The sequence below is a fragment of the Schistocerca gregaria genome, chromosome X, assembly GCF_023897955.1.
Source record: "Schistocerca gregaria isolate iqSchGreg1 chromosome X, iqSchGreg1.2, whole genome shotgun sequence".
NCBI classification, from domain to species: domain Eukaryota; kingdom Metazoa; phylum Arthropoda; class Insecta; order Orthoptera; family Acrididae; genus Schistocerca; species Schistocerca gregaria.
The window spans coordinates 541851031-541875767 of NC_064931.1; the positions used below are offsets into that span (position 1 = coordinate 541851031).

A 24737-nucleotide genomic window follows, 5' to 3' on the forward strand; every position below is an offset into this window, starting at 1 on the left:
ACAACTAGATCGCGTGTTCTCTCTCCCCCCTCTCCTCTCCCCCCTCTCTCCTCCTCCCCCCTCTCTCTCCCCACTCTCTCTCCCCCCTCTCTCTCCCCCCCTCTCTCTCCCCCCCTCTCTCTCCCCCCTCTCTCTCCCCCTCTCTCCCTCCCCCCTCTCTCTCCCCCCCTCTCTCCCCCTCCCCCCCTCTCTCTCCCCCTCTCTCTCCCCCCTCTCTCTCCCCCCCTCCCCTCTCTCCCCCCTCTCTCTCTCCCCCCCCCTCTCTCTCCCCCCTCTCCCCTCTCTCTCTCCCCCCCTCTCTCTCCCCCCCCTCTCTCTCCCCCCCTCTCTCTCCCCCCCCCTCTCTCTCCCCCCCTCTCTCTCCCCCCACTCTCTCCCCCCCCCTCTCCTCTCTCCCCCCCTCTCTCTCTCCCCCCCTCTCTCTCTCCCCCCTCTCTCTCCTCCCCCCCTCTCTCTCTCCCCCCCCTCTCTCTCTCCCCCCCCTCTCTCTCTCCCCCCCCTCTCTCTCTCCCCCCCTCTCTCTCTCCCCCCTCTCTCTCTCCCCCCCTCTCTCTCTCCCCCCCTCTCTCTCCCTCCCCCCTCTCTCTCCTCCCCCTCTCCCTCCCCCCTCTCTCCCTCCCCCCCTCTCTCCCTCCCCCCTCTCTCCCTCCCCCCCTCTCTCCATCCCCCTCTCTCTCCCATCCCCCCTCTCTCTCCATCCCCCCTCTCTCTCCATCCCCCCTCTCTCTCCCTCCCCCCTCTCTCCCCCCCTCCCCTCTCTCCCCCTCCCCCTCTCTCCCTCCCCCCTCTCTCTCCCTCCCCCCTCTCTCTCCCTCCCCCCTCTCTCTCCCTCCCCTCTATCTCTCCCTCCCCTCTATCTCTCCTCCCCTCTATCTCTCCCTCCCCTCTATCTCTCCCTCCCCTCTATCTCTCCCTCCCCTCTATCTCTCCCTCCCCTCTATCTCTCCCTCCCCCCTCTCTCTCCCTCCCCCCTCTCTCTCCCTCCCCCTCTCTCTCCCTCCCCCCTCTCTCTCCCTCCCCCCTCTCTCTCCCTCCCCCCTCTCTCTCCCTCCCCCCTCTCTCTCCCTCCCCCCCTCTCTCTCCCTCCCCCCTCTCTCTCCCTCCCCCCTCTCTCTCCCTCCCCCCTCTCTCTCCCTCCCCCCTCTCTCTCCCTCCCCCCTCTCTCTCCCTCCCCCCTCTCTCTCCCTCCCCCCTCTCTCTCCCTCCCCCCTCTCTCTCCCTCCCCCCTCTCTCTCCCTCCCCCCTCTCTCTCCCTCCCCCTCCTCTCTCTCTCCCTCCCCCCTCTCTCTCCCTCCCCCTCTCTCTCCCTCCCCCCTCTCTCTCCTCCCCCCCTCTCTCTCCCTCCCCCCTCTGTCGCCCTCCCCCCCTCTGTCGCCCTCCCCCCCTCTCTCTCCCTCCCCCCTCTGTCTCCCTCCCCCCCCTCTCTCTCCCTCCCCCCCTCTCTCTCCCTCCCCCCCTCTCTCTCCCTCCCCCCCCTCTCTCCCTCCCCCCCCTCTCTCTCCCTCCCTCTCTCTCTCCCTCCCTCTCTACACACGCGAGACAGATCCCTCTCTCTCCCTCCCCCCTCTCTCCCTCCCCCCCTCAAACTGTAACACTAATATTGTATGAGCAATTCTCCTCTTATTTTCCAGGAAATTCTCCAAGCTACGAAAATTTATGGAGAAATTAGAAAACTGCAATTATGCCGTTGAGCTTGGTAAACAGCTTAAATTTTCTTTGGTTGGCATTGCAGGCCAAGATATAAATGATGGAAATGCTACTCTCACTCTAGGTAAGTTATGATATTGTAAGAACGACTTTTCTAAAATCTTGTATGTAAATTTAAACGATGGATATACTGTTACTCTCTTGTGGCACTTCTCTAGGTATCTCGTGTAATTTACATTGTATCCCTTATTTTTTGAGATACTGAGTGAGATAATTTACAATCCCACACAGGGTTATAAGGAATGACAAATCAGAGCACCAGGGACCTACTAGTGGAGGAGGTAACAACTCTTTAGAGCTTTGAATTGTGAGTTTTTGTAATTTTTACCAACTGCACATTTCCCTTATAATCAGTGTGAGCACAGATTATTACTGTTTCCTTTTCCCAAGTTCATTACAGAAGGCAGAATGGCTTAAGTAAGTTTGGCCATTCTAGCACCAGTGATTGCCAACCTTGAATAGTATGTAGATCTCTGTATATTTTAATCCTTCTTTGTCAGTTCCAATTAAGACTTCATGGTTCCCCCACTCACTTCAGGCAAATTCTGGGAACAAATTCTCTGATAGCTCCATATAAAGATCACCTTCTGTCCTCCCATTGGGCATGGGTACTGCCATATCTGCCCACATATGTTTACCTTGTGCCCTGTAGTCATGCAATCTATGTCCTGGCTGTTCCCAGGTGGGCACATGATGTGGTACTGTCATCACTAGTAACTATCTCAAACCCCATAGTAAATACCTCACTTCCTCCCTACTCACTGTCTCTTCCTTGTCCTCGTATTCAACCTGTCACTCTCTCCACCACCTCCTTGCTCTCCCGTCTCTCTCACTGTTTGCCTGCTCCCTTCGTCATTTAAAACAGGTTTTTATTAAGTTTATAGCAAATATGCAGTTTTGTGCTTTTGTTTTTGTCATCTTGTAGCTTCATACTGACCGAATAAAGATTTTATTCCCTAGATTATCAATTTAATAGTAATTTAAAATTCTTTGTACCTGTTGTTCACACCTTTCCAGCAGTCACTTCGCTCTTTATCATTGGACATTATTGTTGGATTTTTCCTATGTGCACATTAATGTAATGTAATTAATTAAATGGGTAATGATAGTTGAGTGTCTTACTAAAATTAGATGCCAAGTCATTTAAGCTGCAAGATATCCTTTTGAAAAGCTACAGCTAGTAACCTGTATTCTGTAAATGTTTCAACCTTTTTTTAATTTAATTAATATACTATTTTTAGAGATGTATAGCTGAGAGCATTTCAGAGGTATTCAAATCACCCTCATTTAATTTGTTTTGTTTCATATAGCTCTTATATGGCAGCTCATGAGAGCATATACACTGTCTATATTGACCCAGCTGGCTAATACAGGAAGTCCAATAGTAGAAAAAGAAATTGTTACGTGGGTCAACAATAAACTTTCACAAGCTAGGAAGAAAAGTACACTGAAGAATTTTCAGGTAATCAGATATAAGACATTGCATTGTTTCCATTAAACAGAGATGCTTGTGCACATACTTCTTTGTTATGTACTGAACTTAAGCTTTACAGACATTTATTGTCAACTTTTTTATGGGAACTGAGTAACTTATAGCACGCCAACTATGGAGCAATAATATGGTATTGCAGTGTCTGTGTTCAGAAGTACAATGCAATGCTGATTTGGACATGTACGAAAGTCGAAAGGAACAAGCACTGTGCCAGCTGCAGCCATTATGAAATACATGAGATGTATTCACAGTTGTGAATATGGGCAACGATCAGCTGTAAAATGGAATGATGGCAATGAAAATTTGTGCTGGTCATAGCCTCAAACCCTAGTTGAGCGATCACCTCGCCCTCAGGCTCTGAGTATGCTTCATGGCCAGACTTTAACTTCCATGTGTCTACAACCTCCAATATTACATCCACTATGTATATTCCTGTAAAAGGGAGATATTTTAATTGAAAGTTGATTGCCTGGTGTCGATAGATGCATGCATGAACATTGCACTGTACTTCTGGACAATACAGGCATTGCAATATCATATTTAGCCACAGATTCCAGGCAAGTGATTTTCAATTAAAATGTCTCCTTTGTACGGGAATATACATAATGGATTATGTAAGAGTGCAGGTTGTAGACAAGTGGTTGATGACATGTGGAAGTTTGGGTCTGGTGTGAAGCATGCTTTGATAGCTTACTGGTTAAGGTGATGAGCAGGAAATCTGGGTTTGTGCCCCAGTCTGGCACAAATGTTCATTCTTGTCATCCATTTCACAGCTAATGGTTGTCCTTATTCTCAACTGTGAATACATTTGATGTATGGAGTGACCAGTAGAATTTTATTACCAAAGTATGGATATAACCTTAAGTTATATGAGTAACTTCACAACTTGAGATATTAAAATGGGAATAATGACACATTTTATTGGTTTATAATTTCACAATTGTACAAAGAAAGCATTATGCAATCAAAAGCATTGTACACTGTGTTCAGGCTTATTGTTCTAGATCACCTTTCATCTACTGAAGGATTTTGTTGTGGTCAGTTGAAATGTGTGACACTTAACAATTACTTTTATATAGTTACAGATCTTGGGAAATAAGCAAACCTGAAATCAGTGAAATAAAGAAAGAAAAATGTGCCATAATGGCTTTACCTTTCAAACTGATCAGTAGTTGAAAGTTATAGCCATTTTTCTCACCTCCTTAAGCATAGACCTTAAAGCTTGGAGGTATCATACAATTTTATTATGCAACTTTTAATGAAGTCATGCATTGCACAAGCATATTTACTGCAGTTATGGCCACTTCATGTGGTCGTGGTGTGATGTGATGTGATGTGATGTGATGTGATGTGATGTGATGATTTATACTGTTAAGTATAAATGTGCTGGCACATGAAGAGACTAAGGGAATGAGATTTACTCCAGAAGTTATAAAGATTTTAGTATACAGCCAGTAGTATTAGGAACATTATCCTAAGCAAAGCATTTTGAGAGTCAGGCTCCCATCATCTGGCTGTTGAAGTAAATATGCTGTACAAAAGCAAACATGGTCAAAGTATAAAGCAAGTAAAATTATTTGGACATGAAGTCCATGCCTTTCTGACTTACAAAGGAAAAAAAGACAAAGAAAAAAAGGAAAGAAAGTGCAACACTAGATTCTTTGCTTCACTTACCCATTATTAGTGCCTGTCCATTAAAGCGTTCCTTCTGTAAAGTGGTACACTGGGCACATCAGCTGCCTCTTTATGCACATATATTTCATAAACATGTGTATGGTTCTCACAGACTGCATTGAGCCATCACCCATTCTATAACATTCCAAAGATGTTAAAAAGGACATGGGGAGACACTATACTAATCTGTGCAAAAACATTCACATTTATTGTACTAATGCCAACCATAAAAAAGATAGAGAAAACCTTTTCTTCGTTGGCTATAGTAATTTCACTACATTTTACCTTCTGTTATGTCTTTATACTGTCACAGTAAGACATAAAAAAAAAAAAAAAAAAAAAAAAAAATACTTTTCAGCTGGGAAAAAGTTTTAAGATCACACCTTTTTAGGCTTACTTTTTTCCATCTTTATAACATAACTACTTCAGTAATAAATATTATGTCTCTATGATGTGAGATTAGTATCTCCAGTCAAAGTACAATAATTATATAGATAGCTGATTTTATTTTGCATATACACTGGTCCTTGTTCGCTGGATCAAAGTTTATTGTGACAGAGTAGTGTAGTCCTGAACTAAGGTCGAAATTGACCTCCAGTCAGCAAAGTGTAAACAATTGCCCTTCAATGTTTCTGCCACTGGAATTGATGCTTTCACATTTGATAAATGAACCTGTGATGAAACATACTGTTCTTCTACATATCTCTCTATACCAGTTGATCAAAAAGTCAGTATAGATTTGAAAACTTAATAAACCCCAGAATGATGTAGATAGAGAGGTAAAAATTGACACACATGCTTGGAATGACATGGGGTTTTATGAGAACGAACAAACAAAGTTCTCAAAATGTCCAACAGATGGCGCTGGACAGCAAAACGTCAGTGACTGCGCATGGCAATCGTGCATAAAAGGAGCTGTAATGGGGGGGGAGAGAGAGAGAGAGAGAGAGAGAGAGAGAGAGAGAGAGAGAGAGAGAGAGAGAGAGAGAATCAGATGCGCCAGCAGTCACAGCATGTTGACGTTGCCTGAAAAGGCGCTTTTAGTGCAGCTGTATTATCAGAATGGGGAATGTGCTAGTTAAGCATTACGATTCTATCGCCATAGGAAGGGGATTCAAATGGGTAAAGGTCCGTTGACAAATGCAGCTGTGGCGAGAATGATTTCGAAGTTCGAAGCCATGGGTTGTTTAGACGATAGACCCCGTAGTGGCCGACAGAGCACAAGGTGTAATGCTGCTGAGACAGTTCAGGAAGAAATGGAGACTGTAGCGGGTTCGTCTACAGTATGGCCGGGGAAGTCAGTGTTCGTGCAGTCACACGTCGCACTGGCATTCTATACACTACTGTTTGGTTAGCACTTAGGCGTACCCTCCGATGCTATCTGTACAAAATCCATCGGCATCATGAACTGTTACCTGGCGATTTAGTGAAGCAGAGGGCATATGTGGTGTGGGTGTTTCAAAAGATGGCGGAATATGACGATTGGTTGAGTAATGTGTTGTGGACTGATGAAGCGCATTTCGCACTCGGAGGGTCTGTCAACGCCCACAATTGCAGAATTTGGGCTACCAAAAATGCTAGAACTGTCGTGGAAACTCCATTGCATGATGAGAAAGTCACGGTATGGGTTGGATTTACCACATCTACTGTTATCGGGCCTTTTTTCATTCGAGGAAATGTGTGATTCCGGTTTTGTACCGGTAATTGCTACCTTGACAGGTGAGAGGTACGCCGATATGTTACAGAATCGCATCATCCCCAGCCTGGCTGATAAACATCTGCTGGAACACACGATGTTTTTGCAGGATGGCGCTCCGCCCCATATTGCTAGGTGCGTGAAAGATCTCTTGCGCGCGTCATTTGGTGATGATCGTGTGCTCAGCCGCCACTTCCGTCATGCTTGGCCTCCCAGGTCCCCAGACCTCAGTCCTTGCGATTATTGGCTTTGGGGGTACCTGAAATCGCAAGTGTATTGTGATCGACAGACATCTCTAGGGATTCTGAAAGACAACATCCGATGCCAATGCCTGGACTCTGGACATGCTTTACAGTGCTGTTGACAACAGTATTTCTCGACTAGAGCTATTGTTGAGGCATGATGGCGAACATATTGAGCATTTCCTGTAAAGAACATCATCTTTGCTTTCTCTTACTTTGTTATGCTAATTATTGCTATTCTGATCAGATGGAGCACCAAAACCCCATGTCATTCCAAGCATGTGTCAGTTTGTACCTCTCTATCTACATTATTCCATGATTTATTCAGTTTTCAAATTTTTACTGACTATTTGATCACCTGGTATATACATGCTCCACAAGTGAGCGTATGGTGCATAGTGGAGGGTACCTTTCACGACTACTGGCCACTCTCTTCCCTGTACCACTTGCAAACAGAATGAGGGAAAATGAATGTCTGTCTTCATATGAACACTACCATATTTACTCGAATCTAAGCTGCACCTGAAAAATGAGACTCGAAATGGAGGGAAAAAAAATTTCCCTAATCTAAGCCACACTTGAAATTTGAGACTCGAAATTCAAGGGGAGATAATAGTTTCAGGCCGCACCTCCAAATCTGAACAAAGGTGGTCCATTGTAATATGAGACACAATTTAGGTCAAATGAATGACGATACAGCTACAGTTGTTTGGTTCGAGTCATAAGCTTAGCAGTTACGCTTTACCAGGTAGCCATTGCAATGCATCAGACACTCCATCTGTATTTATACGAGTATCCTTCCTTTTTTGCATGCTTCATCTGGTTTGAATAGATTGCTTGTTTTTCTTTGATCTGATACGTGCCGTTCTCTTTGTTATAAGTGTTCACATCACTCTATGCTGAAAATGCATTAGTGTACTGTCATGCATTGTTTGTCGCATTCTGATAATGAGTATTTACGACCTTTCGGCGTTCAAGAGACTGCTCTTTGCTGTTGCTTACACTGCTGCTTTCTTTGATAATGATCAACAAGAACCAAATAATAGACCATGTATGATAGAAGATATTCTGAACGAGAGTTTAGTGGAAATTTTTCTCCGTTCGAAAATCTTTGCAGACGTCCCTTAGTACATTACTTTCTGCACAGAAATTAGTCATTTTAGATTTAAAAATCTAGTCAATTGCCGTGCTTCATTTCTGACTGTATCACTGTTAGGCATAAGAATAATATGAATATAAACATGACATGATATGTATATTCTTCCGCATTTGCTGTTGTCTCCCTCTAGTTTCATAGTACAGGCAAACAGGATTTAAATGAGGTAGCAGCAAACACGAAAGAATTCACAAGTCGTAAAAGTTCCTATTAGCAACCATCTCTTCTCACAGGCAGGAAAAAATTCAGAATGTAGAGTTGGCCATATTGACAAACATCCCAAACAGTCTCGCCAGTTGGATTTTCGTAGTACATTGAAATGCTGCTACATTCGAAGATGAACAATACGGAATTTGTATTTACTTCATTGGATAATGTATGAAAATGCAGTGGTCAAAACTCGTGGCAGAGAAACAAGCTCGTCTTCCACCTTATTTATTTATTTATTTATTTATTTATTTATTTATTTATTTACTTATTTATTTATTTACTGATGCAGAGGTTTTGGTGTCGGTATTTATCTTTGTGTCTGCGTAGCACTACCTATATTCGATGGCAGAAGTTAGTTGGGCGGCACCTACCAACATTTTTCAGAACTTCCACTTACTCTGCACTCAATTCTAAGCTGCAGATACAAAAACGGGAAAAAAAAGTGAGGCTTAGATTTGAGTAAATACGGTAATTTCTGTTAGCTTGTTGTCAGAGTCCTTACAATAGGTGTATATTGGTGTTGGTAGAATGTTTCAGCAGTTGGTTACAAATGCTGGTTCTCTAAAAGTTTCTCACTAGTGTTCTATAGAAAGGACATTGTTTTACCTCCAGGGATTCAAATTGGAGTTCATGGTCCATTTCTGTAATAAGTGTTGATCAAATGTTCCGGGAAAAAAACTAGCAGTATGCCTTTGATCTGCTTTGATTTCTTCCTTTAATTTAACCTTGTCAAACAAGGGTTCTGTACATACTAATCTTTATAGATCAGCTGTGATTCCCTAGAATTTTCCCAGTTAACCATAGTTGACTATTGACTTCCTATACTACTGACCTTATGGGTTCATTCCATTTCATATTGCTTTGCACCTTTACTCCTATACATTTCATTGATGTGATTGTGCCAACCACTAATACTGTATCTGAATGTTTTCTTTTACTTATCTGCATTAACTTCCACTTTTCTTCATGTAGAGCAGGGGTGTCAGACTTGCTAGTGCTGTGGACTGCAAACACCTCGTGTTACTACACAAGGGCCCTAGAAAAATGAAACCAGTGCAAAAATGCTATTGTAGCACAAAAAATGCAAATATGTTCCTGCTTATTTAAAAGACAGACTGAAAACTGGGGTACCAGCTGCCACATTCTACCTCTCTCAGCTCCTGTAAAAATTATTCCAAAAATTTTGATGTGCAAACATATTTGCATGTTTTTAACATTAAACTCACCTCAGATTCCCACAAGCTCCCATAACTCTAAATCAGGAATGCTCAGAGCACAGCCTGCAGACCACATGTGGTCCATCTTTGATCCGATGGCAACCCACCTCTCATTGTAACTCACATCCATGAATCCATCACTGTATGTTGAAACTTTCTGGCAGAATAAAACAGTGTGGCGGACCGAGACTTGCACTCGGGGACCTTTGCCGTTTGCTGTGTCCTCTTTCACTCACACTGCCATTGTGTCCTTCGCTCTTTCTATAACACAACCACTCTCCACTATCTTCCAGTATTTGTTACTTTTCTGTCTCTTTGCCACTGCTACTGTCTTCTCCCTCAGCATAAAAAAGTGAGAATGTTCGAATACTAAAATTTTAAAAAGTACTGAGGAAGGTAGAATGAGGCAGTCTTTTAAATAAACATGCAAATATGTTTATTTTTTGTGCTAAATTAATTTCAGCTATTTGCTTTGCATAGCCATTTTGCAATCCTCTGCTGGATTTTGGTCCATTGCTGGTGGTGAAAATAGTTTTTTGGGGGGGAGGGGGGTCCGGAGAACTGCTCATGAACTAATGATGTCTCCATAAGTCATATCAAGCCCACTATGGACCACATAAAATGCAAAAAGAACCAACCGATTTGCTCCATTTGTCTAAGCAGGAGGAAGTACATAATGTTCATTGCCCCCCCCCCCCTCCTCCTCCTCCCCCCCCCTGTACTGTAGAATAGTGACACTAAGACAATCCTTCTGTTGTGTATGTAAGTCGTCCGTAGTTCAAGGGCTATCCAAAACAATTGACCCTACCTTTTTTAGAACCAGGGGTATGAGCACCAGAAAATTCCATTTTTATGCCCGGTGTTTGGAAATGCTGTTGCACGTGTACTGATAAACAATAGTTTAAAAATAGTTTAAATCATTTGTTTCACAAACGGTACTACTGGAATATGCCATTTAGTGATTTACACAAGACCCTCCCACACAATTTTCTGGGAGGGGAAAAAAGGGGGTAAATAAAAAAAATTAAAATTAAAGAACAAACGATGAGAGGTGGGTTGCCATCAGATCAAAGGTGGACCACATGTGGTCTGCAGGCTGTGCTCTGAACATTTCTGATTTAGAGCAAACTGTTATTCATAACAACAAAATGCAAATTCAATCTAAATCATCGAGTATCCTTGTACAGTCACTCGATGACAACACTTTTCTCTACACTATTGCTTCATTAGCAAAAAGTGGCAGATTGCTGCTCATTGTATCCACCAGACCATTCATGCACATAGAGACCAAAGAGCAGTGCTATTGTACTGCTGTATCTGCCCCCCCTTCCCCCATATTTTTCTTCATCTTTATGTTGTGAGTGCTTCTTAGCGAGCATCTAGACATATCTTGCATATTGTCTTGGTGAGATCTCTCTCTGTTTTTTATTACAGGGGGTGGACGATATCCGTGCACGATATGAACATTCATTGTCCAGGGAACGTACTTGCTTCTATTAGTTGAAGTATTCGATCCACTCATGTATTTGAGAACATATTCCATGTGCTGAGACTTTAACATTATGCATTGAGGCACTGTTCAAATGATTTCTGGAAAGTTAGTAATATGGAATTTTCGTGTTACTCTTCCTACTTGTTTTGCAGGACGTAGTGCAAGAAAAGAACAATGCTTTTAAATCTATGCTCATTGATGGACAGAAGCTTTTTTGTTTCAACGAAATTTATTATATTCAGATTTAGAATATGCTCAAAAGTACTGAAGCAGACTGACTTAAAGGATATTGGTCTGTAATTTTGTGAAGCCGTTCTTTTACTTTTCTTATTTACATGTGTTACCTTCACTTTTTTCCAGTGACTTGGGACTTTGTGCTCGGCATGAGAGTAACAGTAACTGTACACCTGTACGTGATGACGATTTTGTTTTCAACTCTCAGTGGCTTCTCAATAACAGTGATGCCTGTTCCTTAGCCTCCATATATGGGAATGAATGTGACGATGTGACAATTATTTGTAATCCTCATACATGAATGATTTTTTAAATACAAAATTTTAACCTTCTATTTTCATTTTCCTGTCTTCTATTTCGACACCAAAATAGTCGACAAATGACTGAATACAAACAATCTACTCACGTAATCATTTTACATAGGACCGTGATTTTCTTAGATTCGACCTCCATTAATCCCATTGGGTAGGTGACCCATACTAGAAAGCATTATTCAAAAGGTTGTATCTGGTTTTTGTAAGCTACTTCCTTTGTGGATAGATTAAATCTTGGAGCCTGCTTTTGTTAAAATTGTTTTTATGTTTAAATTGCTTGTGATTGTTGGGCATCAAAGTTACTTTAGGTATACCGTAAAGGTGTGTTACAAGGCTGTTACTGTTATGACTACTGTACATAGCAAAGTTGCATTACATGAAAAATTTTAGTGAAATTTATGAAGACCCGGCAAATGATCGATACTTACAGCAGGGATTGGCAGAGGATGGTCAACATAAACAAAATGTTGCCTAGAATGACAAAATAGGGAGAAAGACCATTTACCATTTTATTACATGGTTGATTGTAAATGTTTGTAGTGAATAATTTACTATCATAAACTATTAAGGATTTCTGTGACTATTGCGAAGAGAAACCGTAATATGATCTGATGATGTGAAACTACTTTGGAATACCAATTTCTGTATTTTATCCTTCAGTTTTGGTAACCGTATGATAACTTTCAACCTTAGGACTTCAGGTGAGATCAAAAAAATCTTAGAATTTTTCATCACATTGGTTGCCAAAACTTTGCTTTACGACTCATTAAACACTTCTTGCATAGATCTCCTCCAATTTATTTTTGTTTTGTTCAGCTTTCACTTATTTATAAAGTTTAAACTCTGTTTGAATACATTATAAATCTCTTTGCTTTTGTAGCAACATTCTAACAAGGCTATTGAACTGCAGCAGGTCTTCCCCATCTCACATAATCTTACACAGTACATAAACAAGTCTAAAGAATATTGTACAATATTCTTGAATTTCTGCATTGGTACTCCACATGTTCAGTCTTGAATATGAATGTTTGATTTTCTATCCTTGGGTAATTTGCAGACTATTTCACATCACACATATGAAGAAGTAACATTTTCCATTCTTTTGTAACATTCATTTCAATATCCATAGTCGTTGTGCTAAGATACAAATGTAATCAGTGAATTCTTGCCTCTTGTTAACTGAATCAAAAATTGCAGGTGTGACTGTAACTGGGAGATCCAAGGTATTGCCCTAAGCAGCTAATTGTGTAACTGCTCAAGGTATATCTATGAAAAACTTACCATGGTAGATAAAGTCTAGGGGAAAAAATGGAATGAGATGTGTTTTTTCATTGATTGAGAAAATAGGTGATGGGAAAAATTTGCATAATCAATGCTGCAAAATTTTAACATGGTATGTAATTTAATGAAAAATGAAACTGATGAAAGGTCAGGTTATTAAAGTGGGGAGTGTTCAGGCACAGGTTGCTGCATCGTCAGACTTGACTGTGGACTGTTTGAAACACAGATTGGGAAAATTGATCATCACCATGCTAAATGCTGATGCTCTAGTAATAATCTGGTAAATTAAATTGATGATTGAGGTCAATCTGTTGCTGAACAGAGCATTTTTCTTAAACCAAGTTGTGAATACCCAATGGTGAGATTACTGCTAATAGTTTTGAAAGGAAATACAATGCTTTATATAGCCCAACTAGTGCCAAAAACTTCAGTTTATCGCCCAGTTTTCTTGAACTAAACCCCAACTTACTTCTATGAGTAATGAAAACAATCAGTTTAAAGTCATCCTCAATAAAGACATTTCATTCTTAGATGCTCCTTTGCATCATATGTTATTTAAATGCAATGGAATTCTTTTGGGTTAGAATGAAAGGATACTTACAAAAACAAGCTTTTGATAAAAATTATGCTCAGAGTAACAGAAAAACCAATATGGTAATCAGTAAAAATGCTGACAAGAGGAAAGTCTAACTGCTATTCTATATGACAGTAAGTGTCTAAAGTAGACATGTGTAGCTGTCTCTCTCACAGGCAGTTCAGAACTTTTGCTAAAATCTGACAACTATGAATTATAGGTATTACAATATTTTTACATCATTCACACAAGCCACAGCATGGTGTCTCTCAGGAGGTGCTGATAATTGTTACAGTATCTGCAGTAAATCCATAGTTCCTATGTAAAATCCTGAAATACTGGGGTTACATTTTACCATATGAGTTTGTTGTTCAAAGTTGGTAAAAAGCATGCAGTGGGAAAAGATTTGTATTTCCATAATTCAATACATGAAGACAGGTAACAATTCTTAATTTTTGCAATTTTTTTTCCCTTCCCCCCCTGCAAGTTGTCTGAATTGGACTGACTGTGCTTTGTTTTGATTTTGTGCAGTGTAGCATCTGTGGTGGCATCAAATGTGTTGCTGACAGAGTTCCATAAATTTTAAGTTCTAACTTGTGTGTATTGGATTTGAACTGATCATGAAGCAGAGGAATTGTGGATTGGCATGTAATAAAAAATAGTAGAGAGAATTCAATTTAATGTTTGGTAAATAGTATTAGTGAAGAATAGTCAGATAAAATTGAATTTCAGAAATAAAAAAAACAGTTGCAGTGTGACATCGTAGTATTGTACACGTTTGTTATATTTTGAAGGATTTTACAGGGTCATGAAATGATACAATTTTTCAGAGCAATATAATGTCTTGACACACAAAATTATACATTTGAATTAGAAAAGGTAATAGTGTCAGCCCTTGGAGATATCATCTAATTGGAAACGCATTATGTAAAAAAAATAAAGTGAAATTGTGAGTGGATTTGTTGCCATCTAGGTCTTAATTTTTAACTGATACTGTTTTCAAATCAATGAACAAGAGAATATTTCTTATAAAAAAGAACTTTTTTAGTGAAGTGCTTTTTACAACTTAGTCTTTCATTTCGTGTATTTTAACTCTTGGAATTTCAGCATAACATGCACCTTTGTTTCTTTATACATTGCGGTTAAAATTTGCTATGAGCAGTAGCAGAATATTGACTGCAAGAGATTGAGAATAAATAAAAAAAGCACAAGTTTTCACAACTACAGATTCATTTCTGAGTAAAATGTGGTTATAATGAAAAGAGATTCATTCAGCAATTTTATGCCTGTCTTTCAGAGTCAAAGGACTGTTATTATATTATTTGTCTTGCTAAGTGTTCTTCCTGACAGACTTAATGTCTGTAAATTATACTGTCCATTATATCTGTATCTATACCCATACTACTATTATAGATACTGCTGAGGCAGCAGCAGTTACTTTTACACTTAATAATTTCATAAATGGAGTGACAAAAGTGTGACAGATAGCAGACTTTGAGTGCAGTATGTTATCGAATGGTCAATATGAAATAAAAGTAACTTATTTCAGTAATAAAATAAATTTAACTGTATGTAATGGCATAATCATTGTTGGCACAATGTTCAAAATCACTTTTCTTTGTACTTCATTTCAGCAGAGGATCTTATTATTTGTTTACATTACAGGATTCATCTTTAGCAGATGCAAGAGTAGTGATTGACCTCATTGATGCAATTAAACCAGGAACTATTAACTATGACTTAGTACGAGAAGGTGGGACAGAAGAGGTAAGAATTATCTGCTCGGGCAACTGTGAGAAAATAGGCATGCTTGTGTGAGGATAAGTTATGTAATCTTACAAAATATTCTTTAATGCTGTATTACATGTATTCAGTGCTACCATTTAGATTTTTGTCTGCAGAAAACAGATTTGAGTACAGTTGTATAATGTAACAATGCATTTTTCCCTTTCAAGGCAAAGTGTGTACATTGTTGCCAAGTTGTCACCTTGGAATTAATCTGCATTCTTTTTTCCTGCTTCTGAGGGCTAGTAAAGCATAGAATGATGTAGAGAACTCACTGTTCTCCTATTCCTGAAACCTGGAAAATCTACATGTTGAAAATATGCATTAGGGCTTGTACTTAATTGTTTTCATGTGGACTTACAGTATTATAATTTTACGCGAATGAATAAGATGGCTATTTCACAGCTCTCAGTTCAAAACAGCATGCACAGCCAACCACCTGCTAGTATCCAAAGTAACTGTCACCTGCAAACCCTCTATTTACAAACAAACAAACAAAGTTCTCAAGGTGTGCTGTATATTGATGGAATGAATGGCTGTTGAGGCCAAGCAATCATTAGCAAGCACTCTGGGGAATATTCTAAAACTCAGCTGTATGAGGCTTACTTGTGCAAGTGTGGACCTGGCTGATTGAATTTTATAGACCTGTAGCATACATATGCCACCGACCTAAAAATGGGACTCGAATTTCGGGGGTGGGGGGACCGTTTTAGGCTACACTTCAGTCGAAATAAAGTTGGTTCTTTCTAACACGAAATACAAGTTAGATAGAATGGATAAAGCTACAGCTACAGTAATTTGGTCCAAGTTGTGAGCCTAGCAGTTGAGCTTAGTACATGTTGTTTACTCTTTCAAATGTTTAAAACCACATAACTTGTCTGCACAGAATTTCTAGTCATTTAAGATTCAAAATTTGATACTAGAAGTCAGTTACCCTGGTTCATTTCTGACTGTATCACTATTCAGTTTAAGAACAATATGAATGAAAACATTACATAATACGTGTATTCTTCCACATTGGCTGTTGGCTCACTCGAGTTTGTTAGGTGAACACGATTTAGATGAGATATCAGTGAATGTGGAAGAGTAGATGGTGTAATGTTTGCGTTCATATTATTTGTGTGGTGAAGAGAGAACGTGATTCACAATTCTTTGGAACTTTTTTGTCACTAGTAGGAAAATGTCAGACATGGTGTCAGCCATATTGACAGAAATTGAACAGAGAGGCTTTGCCAGTCTGCTTTTTCATAGTAGGTTTTTAGTGAAGTCTTCAAATGTATGACGGGCAACACTTACGAAATTAAGAGCAAAAATATAACACAAAATTTTATTGGGTTTGTAATACAAACTTTACAAAATATTTCAAATATCAGTTAAGATAATTCTGAATCACTATCACTCAGTTCGTTCTTGCTCAGTTCTTCATACAGATCATCCTCTTCCATTCCATCTAATGCATTAGATATCAAACAGTTGTTAAATGCCTGTTGCATAGTAGGATTTGGATGGTCTGCAAGTCTGAGTATACATGGATTGTTCAGTCTCCACCTCTGGATTCTGTTGCTTCTGGCTGCAGCAAGCAGCCTTGCTGCTGGTGAGTCCAATGCTGCGGACTTGGTGCCCTCCAACAACTGGTGGACACCTGTGGGTCTACCTGTGCCACTGCCCCCCCCCCCCCCCCCCCCCCTGTCTTGAAGTCTTTCTTTCAAGCCTGAGGCTTTTCAGCCACCATCACCCATTTAAGCAAACTCCTTGCTGCCTGCCTCTGCTCATTTGGATAGACACTGCTGCTACTGTGAGCCATCTCATTTATACTGGAACCATGGTGTGATTCTGCGTGCCCCATCTTGTGCTGCTTAGCAGTCCGTAGTCTGAATTGCAAGCTGCTGCCCACTACTGTGATCAGCATGCTTGCACGATTGCTGCCACCAACACCCATTGGCTGCACAATGCTGCAAGCTGTCATACCATCTGCACACAGCCACACCTCCTCGCAGGGAGTGTGCCACTTACATCCTGATGGTGCTGATTTCTCAGCACATCACCATGATTATTGTAGTTGCAATAAAGTTTTGTTAGACACTGACTGAGATGTCACTAAATGGGACCTGTTTACCGACTAGGCAGCGGTGTCATCACAGAATGTTAGCACAGGAGGCCCAAAGTACAAACAAGCTATGCACTCATTTCATCAGATTCTGTGAGATGAAAGCCAAGAACAACTGATTCAGAACTTTGGCAACAATGTGGAGTAGACAGAACACTGGCTGTAATGAGGGTAAATGTAGTAACACCACTTAGGAAAGTCATAAGAACATCCCGAAACCCTGAAGTTAAACACTAGAGCAGCTGAGAGGCTCGGAGGCTCAGAAAACTGGCACACATTCAGTCACCAGCGTAGCGGGAGGGCATCATGTCATTGCATGCTATAAAACCTCTGTCCCTCTCAAGCTCAATCTCAATCTGAGTGCAGCCATTCCATGGGCATCACAGGTACCAATTGAAAACAAGCTCTGTTAACTTGCAGGATGTTTCAGTGAATTCAACAAGTGTCTACAAGCTGCTGCCAACTTGTAGCCCACTGCTACACTGAAGGAGACTGTTAGGCAAGTTGCAGTCCTGATGATCACAATGGTGACTGACTGGGGATAAGGAGTGGGGACTTCTGGGGCAGTATTAGAGCCACCTTAGTGGGAATATGCTGAGACCATTCGGGCTCTCCTCCGTGTTGCTGTTAAGTCTTCCACCATCTCAACAACTGACTACAGGGATCTGCAGTATTCCAGTATTGATCATAAGCGCAACTTCACTCGTGGAGAGTGCTGAGGCTCCAGCAGAGGTCCACAGTGATGCCAGGCTGCAGACACACACATGGCTGCCACAGACAATGGCAGGACATGCGCCTAGCAAGTTCCTCTCAAGGTACTGAAGTGCCACCTTGCTGTTTCAAGCAGCACAGACTCAGCAGGGCAACTGCGAGGCAACACCAGGAAGAAGATGGAGCAATTGTGAAACTCCCACCAATGAAAGATTGTTTAATTGAATGGTGTTTCATTAGCACCCTGCTGCTCCACATAACAACTTAAACCCGCTCTTCACTCGATCTCCAGATAATGCGACCTCGGCTCGGGTCATAACCGATGGCTACCAGGCATTGACTTACCACTCCATAGCTACCCAACCCAGGGTGATGGATTACTGACCTCTGCCAACCTCACCCTTCCCCCCCCCCCCCCCCCCCCCCCATACAGGACTGCTATCCTGGCCTCAATAATATCAATGTTTGTTATTTTGTCCTACATTTTTTTCGTAGTTGGAGGGCTTCTGCAGCTACCAGTACTAATTTTACTGAATGACAGCTCCAGTTGTGTGTGTTCAGAGCATTCCAAATGACAAAAGGACTCTTGCTTTTCAGTTGTGCGCACCCGAGGAAGATCTTAGGGCTGAAACCAGCCGTGCAATTTTTTTGGTGCTGTTGGTGCTCCCATTCAATAAAATCTCAGTGTCATTAAACCTATGGCTATGTTTAAAGCAGTCCCACTGGAGGTTCCTATCAAACTGCAGAGACAATTTGTACTCACAACTGGACCTACAAAGCAGTTCAAACAGCATGAAGCACAACAGAAAAAGTGAATTCTGTGCCCAAAATACACAAAAACTGAAGAAACCCAGCGTAGAATGATTTGATAAGAGATGGTTAGTGTTGACTGATCAGTATTGCTTTGAAATGGAACTGGAAACATGCTAACAAAGTGGCAAGTATTACTGTGTGTTCACTGACTGCCAGACATGTACCACCATAAACGGAAATGAAAAGAAGCTCTCTAATTAATGGATCCTGTAATGCAATTAGTTATGAAAGATTTTAATATACACATGGAATAAGTAAGACTTTTTACCTTGAGCGGGCCCTTCTGCTTGTGCATACAAAGCATGTATTCGAACCTTCAGACAACCCTGTGCTTTAAGGTTGCACCATGCATAAGGAGGATTACCTAAAGATTGAGTTAAAATTTCCATCCTTAATGCATGCGTTTCTTAGTCTGTTACCTTCAAAACCCACCTTAAAGCAGTTTTTCAGGTTTCCACCCCACGAAGAATAACTTTGTGCACCCTCCATCTCTGATCTCGTCAACTTGCAGATAACAAGGACATTGGAAACTTCATTCACTAATTCCTCCATCTGTTTCTTCTCCTTGGAAGATTTCCATGTGCAGCACATGCAGTGACGTGCTACACACCCTTGACCCAAAGCTCAAGCAGCGGAGAGATCATCCTTGTCAAAAGATCTCTACATCTTCAATACAGAGAAAGTGACACACTGTTAACACTGGAAATGGGCCATCCACAAGCATTGACCATTCCCTTTGCTTTCCTGTTCTTGCTGATAATTTACTTTGGGCAATGGTAGAGGACTTGCATCCATGTGAGTACTATCATTTGGACCCGTCTGCCAGATACATCAGCACCTGACACCAAGCCAGCTGAATGGATGTTAAACAAAATCAGCTGAGTAATTTTCAATACCTGACTGTATTTAAACATAAATCCAGCAGCTAGGACATGGTAGAACATAACACTACAGGGCTCCTGAAGTCATTTGCAAAACCTGCCAGACATTAAGTCCCATGCTGGACGAAGGAATGCCATTAAGCGGTCAGGGGCAGGTGGGTGACATTGTGAAGTCCCATTGCAATCCGTCTGCTTACAGCCTAGCAGCCTTCTGCATTGCTTGTGTAAAAGCTCTTTACATAATCAGTGAGACAAAGAAGCCAAAGTATTCCATTGTATTAACCATTTGACACCAACAGTCAAATTATATTTGCACAATAAATGTCTGCAAAAAAAATGAAAGAAAGTAAATTACAAAAGATAAGGGAGTTTGTTGGAGGATGTATATTAAAGCACCATGTGGTACTTTGAGATATGAAATTCCCAACTGTTTAGTATACACAGAATACCTCATTGTCACAACAGCAGAAATGTTCAGCATACTTGTAGCAGTTTCAGAATTGGCAGTTAAGATCAGATCAGCTTTCCAGTGAGCATACATGGTGGGCTCGTACACATAAAGCAGCATGTGTACATGATAAATTATTCCATTCACTTGTTTAATATGTAATGAGTTGTTGTTGTTGTTTACAAATCTATGCTGCCATGAATAAGCCCATGATCTGTTGAAATGGTTTACAGGTAACTCTTCAGACTTGTTTAGTTCATTCTGCATAATTTCTGCTTATGATTTGCAAGGCAAACAACTTAGTTGTAATACATGATTTCTACAGCATAGCGTACCAACGTGTTTGCTATCAAGGAAGAGTTCTAACTGACACATTCTGGACATAAGTATTGAAAATAATATTGTGCCACTCTTGGCCTCTCACTTTCGTGCAATACATTGACCCGTTATTAAACAAGACAGAGCCCCTTTACACCAGAAGCTTAGCCAACACAACTGTGAAATACTTCAAACAAATAATATCTAATAGCAGTCAAGATCCCACATTCCAATGCAAATGGAATTACCTGAGAGAATGTGGCATGGTAGGATCTTAGCTTCAGTAACACTGAACAGACCAGCTGCCTATTTAGTTCGTTCCACACTTCTCACGTTCTCCTAACAATACATTGCCATATGGCAATGGTGGGTCATACAGAGGAAAATAAGAGTAGAATGCATTTTTCATTCCATACTAGCTTTTATTGTGTACAGACATGAGAAATTTCATTAGTTGCATGAAATATGAACATACAATAATATTTTACTTGTGTTTAGTACATTTTTTAAGTGGTAATTTTGAAAATATTTTATGCATAGTCCTGTTTCACCTGTTGAGAATGGAGTTTGGTCAGTTGTGGAGCAGTTTCCACCAGCACATCTCCTTTTCTTCTCAATTGGAACTGGCCAGTGGTTAAGTCCATTATAACGTAGATCTTAATAAGGTATATCTTGTAATGCACGGTTGCATCCTGAGCCTTTGGATTTTTCTCCGTAGTGATTGCAGTAGTAGATAGCAATATGGCGGTGAAATTCTAAGTGAGATATGGTAGGGTGGGCAATTCTATGTAGCTGGCATGCATTATGCTTGCACACATCAACCAACCATGTAAAGATGCAATCCACCATTTTTTACCACGATTCCCATTTCAATAAAGGTTTATATTCAGGTCCAGTCAGTCCATGCCTCTCATTGATCTGTCGTACTCGTTGATAACACAGGGCCGGCTAGCACTCATTTTCTTTTTGTGTTCTCTGGAATAACGATGCACCAGTGAAACGGGATTCTTTCCATATTATATCGATCCAAAATTTACAATAGCATTATCTAACCATTTGGTGACAATTATACCAGTATCCTCCATTTTGATAGAAGTAACATACCCTCTTGGCCTTTTCTTTAGAACTGCTTTGCTTTCAAGTGGGCAGCTTTTTGGAACTGTGTTCTCACGGATAGTTCCTGTTCCAGAGAACTCAAGAGATTTTAGTACCACTAACAATGGAAATCCAGTAAATAAATTATCAAAATAAAATGAGAAAGGAAGTTGCTGGACATATGTTTCAAACTCGTCAATCACAGTCACAAGTGGAGCTGCCAATTTTCCAAATCTGTCTTCATACTCTTGAACTGTTCGTGGTTTTTTACCCTGATACATTTTGAAATTGATTAGGTAACCTGCTTGTGTGCATAAAGACCAAACCTTGATTCCAAATCTCAGTGGTTTTCTCTTCATAAACTGCTTCTTTAGATCACCATCATTGCTCCAAAATTATCGTTCATGTGGGTGATAGTTGTATCCAGTTAAAAGTAAAATGCCAATAAAGACTTTCAACTCTTCCACGGTAATGTTTGGATTAGGCTTCCCAAGAAATATAACGTACTTTCCTTGTTCATTGGGTGGCATTCCAAAGCAATCTTGGTAAGTAGCGGGAAGAAATGCTGCAGTTATTGGGGGAAGAAATGCTGCAGTAATTGGTTCTGATTCTTCTTCCACGCATTTGAAATCTGTGTTCTTGTTGAATGATGGAATTGTACATGTAGAACTCGTTAACTGAATACGTTGTAACTTCACTGAAGGCTTGCAAGATAGTTCGTTCATAATGTCTTCATTATTTGTACTCACAGTTGGTTGAGGACATTTTGAAACTTCGGCCAAAATTTCTTCATCTATTCCAGTTTCTGCTTCCATGTTTTGTTGTGATTTCATTTGTTCAGTAGTCTCAGTAGGGTTGCCACTTTTCATAACTATTTCACAATTACCTTTTAACTGTCCATGGTACACGTTATCTGGTAACCCACCTGCTTCATCTTCCTCGTCATCATCTCCGCTAACAGCTCCATCTTCGGTTTCAAAGGGTTGTAAATACAATGCTGTTGGCTTGTCATCTTCATCCATAATTTCCTCTAAGTAATCAAGGGCTCCTTTCAGTAAATTGGGCCTAAAATAATGTGTAAACAGAGAGAAAGTTATCCATCAATTGTAATCGAGCTTCATTTCTAAATGAAACTATTCAAAAAAACTTATAATATGTAATAGTGTAACAAAAATGTCAACAATAGGGAAAAACACTGTATGACCTAGCATTGTCATATGGCAACAAAAATACAATCAAGCATAAAACTACTTTTAAAATACAGTTTGTTTGGAAAATGAAAATACTAAAATAAACATTCATGTTTCAACAAGAATCTCCAATAGGTGTTATTACTGCATCGAATAAGTAAATAATTCAAAACTAACTTTTACCTTTTCATATACGAGGGATCATCTTTCTCAGACATCGTGCTGACTTCACAAGTCTTCTCTCGCTGATGGCAAAGCAACAACCAACCCAAGCTTATACCGGACGCGTACTCGAGTTTCCAACAATGAAATTCCTATGCGATTATCTGTGACGCAACAAGCATGTAGTGCCATTTCATGGAAATGATGCCGCTTGTGCTACGTTGCCATATGGCAATGCTGAAATGATTTGGGTTAAAGAACTACCTCCTTGTAGTGTAACAGAATGAGGTCTGTTGGACAATACCCTGATTCTTGTAGGGAATCAGTCACTATCTCCTCCCTGAACCCTGAATGGATTGCATCAGACCATGTAGTTACTGCAGCTTAGCAGTATAAGGAAGCCTCTAAAATGAATTGTTGACAACTGCTTAGTGTGTCTTCTAGAAACCACAAAACCTCTTAGTCACTTTTGGGATACTTTTCATTGGCACCACTTTTCACTTTGCATGCTAATGGAAGCAGACTTCAAAAAGTAAATTACACATTATTATGGCACACCAAGTGACATTTATTGCAAGATGCTTTGCGCTTTGTAGTGACACACATACATGACACTATTTTTCAACAAAATCGCAAAGTATCTGTAAACAATGGTTGTAATGATCTACTGATTGTTCAGTTCCTCCACAACAGAAATTCACTCCTTGACGATGGAGCATTTTGAGAACCTGTGTGTGAACAGCATCATCATTGGAAAATTATCTTCCTCCAGATGTTATTTCAGCTTTTACATCTTCAACAGAAAAGAATCCTCGATAACCATTTAAACTATCATAAAATAATAATGGTTACAAAAGTCAAGAATGATGTGTTCCCCATAGCTGCATGAAGGTGCTTTGTTTGCTCCTATTGATTTCACGTCAGTATAGGTTTATAGTGACTATATTTTTATATTGTAGTTGGACAACTGGAGTGTCCCAGCATTTGGGAAATTATCCACATTGAATCAAACTAAAAATTGGGACTACATAGTTTTCCATCTATATAATGAAAATATAACAGCAATAAACCTGAAGCTATACCGAAGTGACACCAGTAATTGTGAAAAAGCACCTTCATACAGCTCTGTTGCCTTTGGCAGCACCTAATCATTGTTGACTTCATAAATTGTTATAGTGTGTATGATAATTCAAGTGATTAGTGTTTTTTTAATTTCTTTGTTGTTTTCACAATGTCACTGAGCTGTGGTTGCCCTCCACAGAAAGTTGTTTGTTCTACATCCACATACATATATCCGTACATACATACATACTCCAGAAGCCACAATAAGGTGCGTTGTGGAGAATACCTTGTACCACTACTGGTCATTTCTTTCCTTCCTCTGCTCACAGAGAGGGGGGGAAAAACCAGCTCGGCTGTCTGTATGTGTCTGTTCCATCCCGACTATCTCTTACCTTTATGGTCCTTTATCGAAATGTACGTTAGCGGTTGTAAAATCATTCTGCATTCAACTTCGAATGCCAGTTCTCTAAATTTTCTCAATAATGCTTCACAAAAAGAATGTCACCTTTCCTCCATTTCAGTTCCCTAAGCATTTTCATAATACTTGAATGTTGATTGAAGCTACCAGTAAGAGAATTGCTTCAATGTCTTCCTTTAATCCAGCCTCATGGAGGTCCCAAGCAGTTGAAAAGTACTCAAGAATGGGTTGCACTAGTGTTCTATAGGTGTTCTTCTTTACAGACAAGCAGCACTTTCTCAAAAGTCTCTCAGTAAACCAAAGTCAACCATTCACCATCCCTGGTACAATCCTTGTGTGTTCTCTTATTGTTCTGCAACATCACACCTAGATATTTAATCAACATGACTGTCTCAAGCAGCAAACTGCTAAAGCTGTATTCGAAACATTATGAGATTGCTTTTCCTACTCATTTGAAT

The 24737-nt window shown here is 40.4% G+C and overlaps 1 protein-coding gene across 1 annotated transcript in view; it reads left to right on the plus strand.

Annotated features, from left to right (window-relative positions):
- LOC126298188 (plastin-3-like) overlaps positions 1–24737 on the plus strand; it is a 114776-nt gene that overhangs the window by 78050 nt on the left and 11989 nt on the right. The window contains exons 2-4 of the mRNA XM_049989495.1: positions 1632–1771; positions 3018–3169; positions 14955–15056. Coding sequence (XP_049845452.1) covers positions 1632–1771; positions 3018–3169; positions 14955–15056 — 394 coding nt within the window. The remainder of the gene's footprint in view (positions 1–1631; positions 1772–3017; positions 3170–14954; positions 15057–24737) is intronic.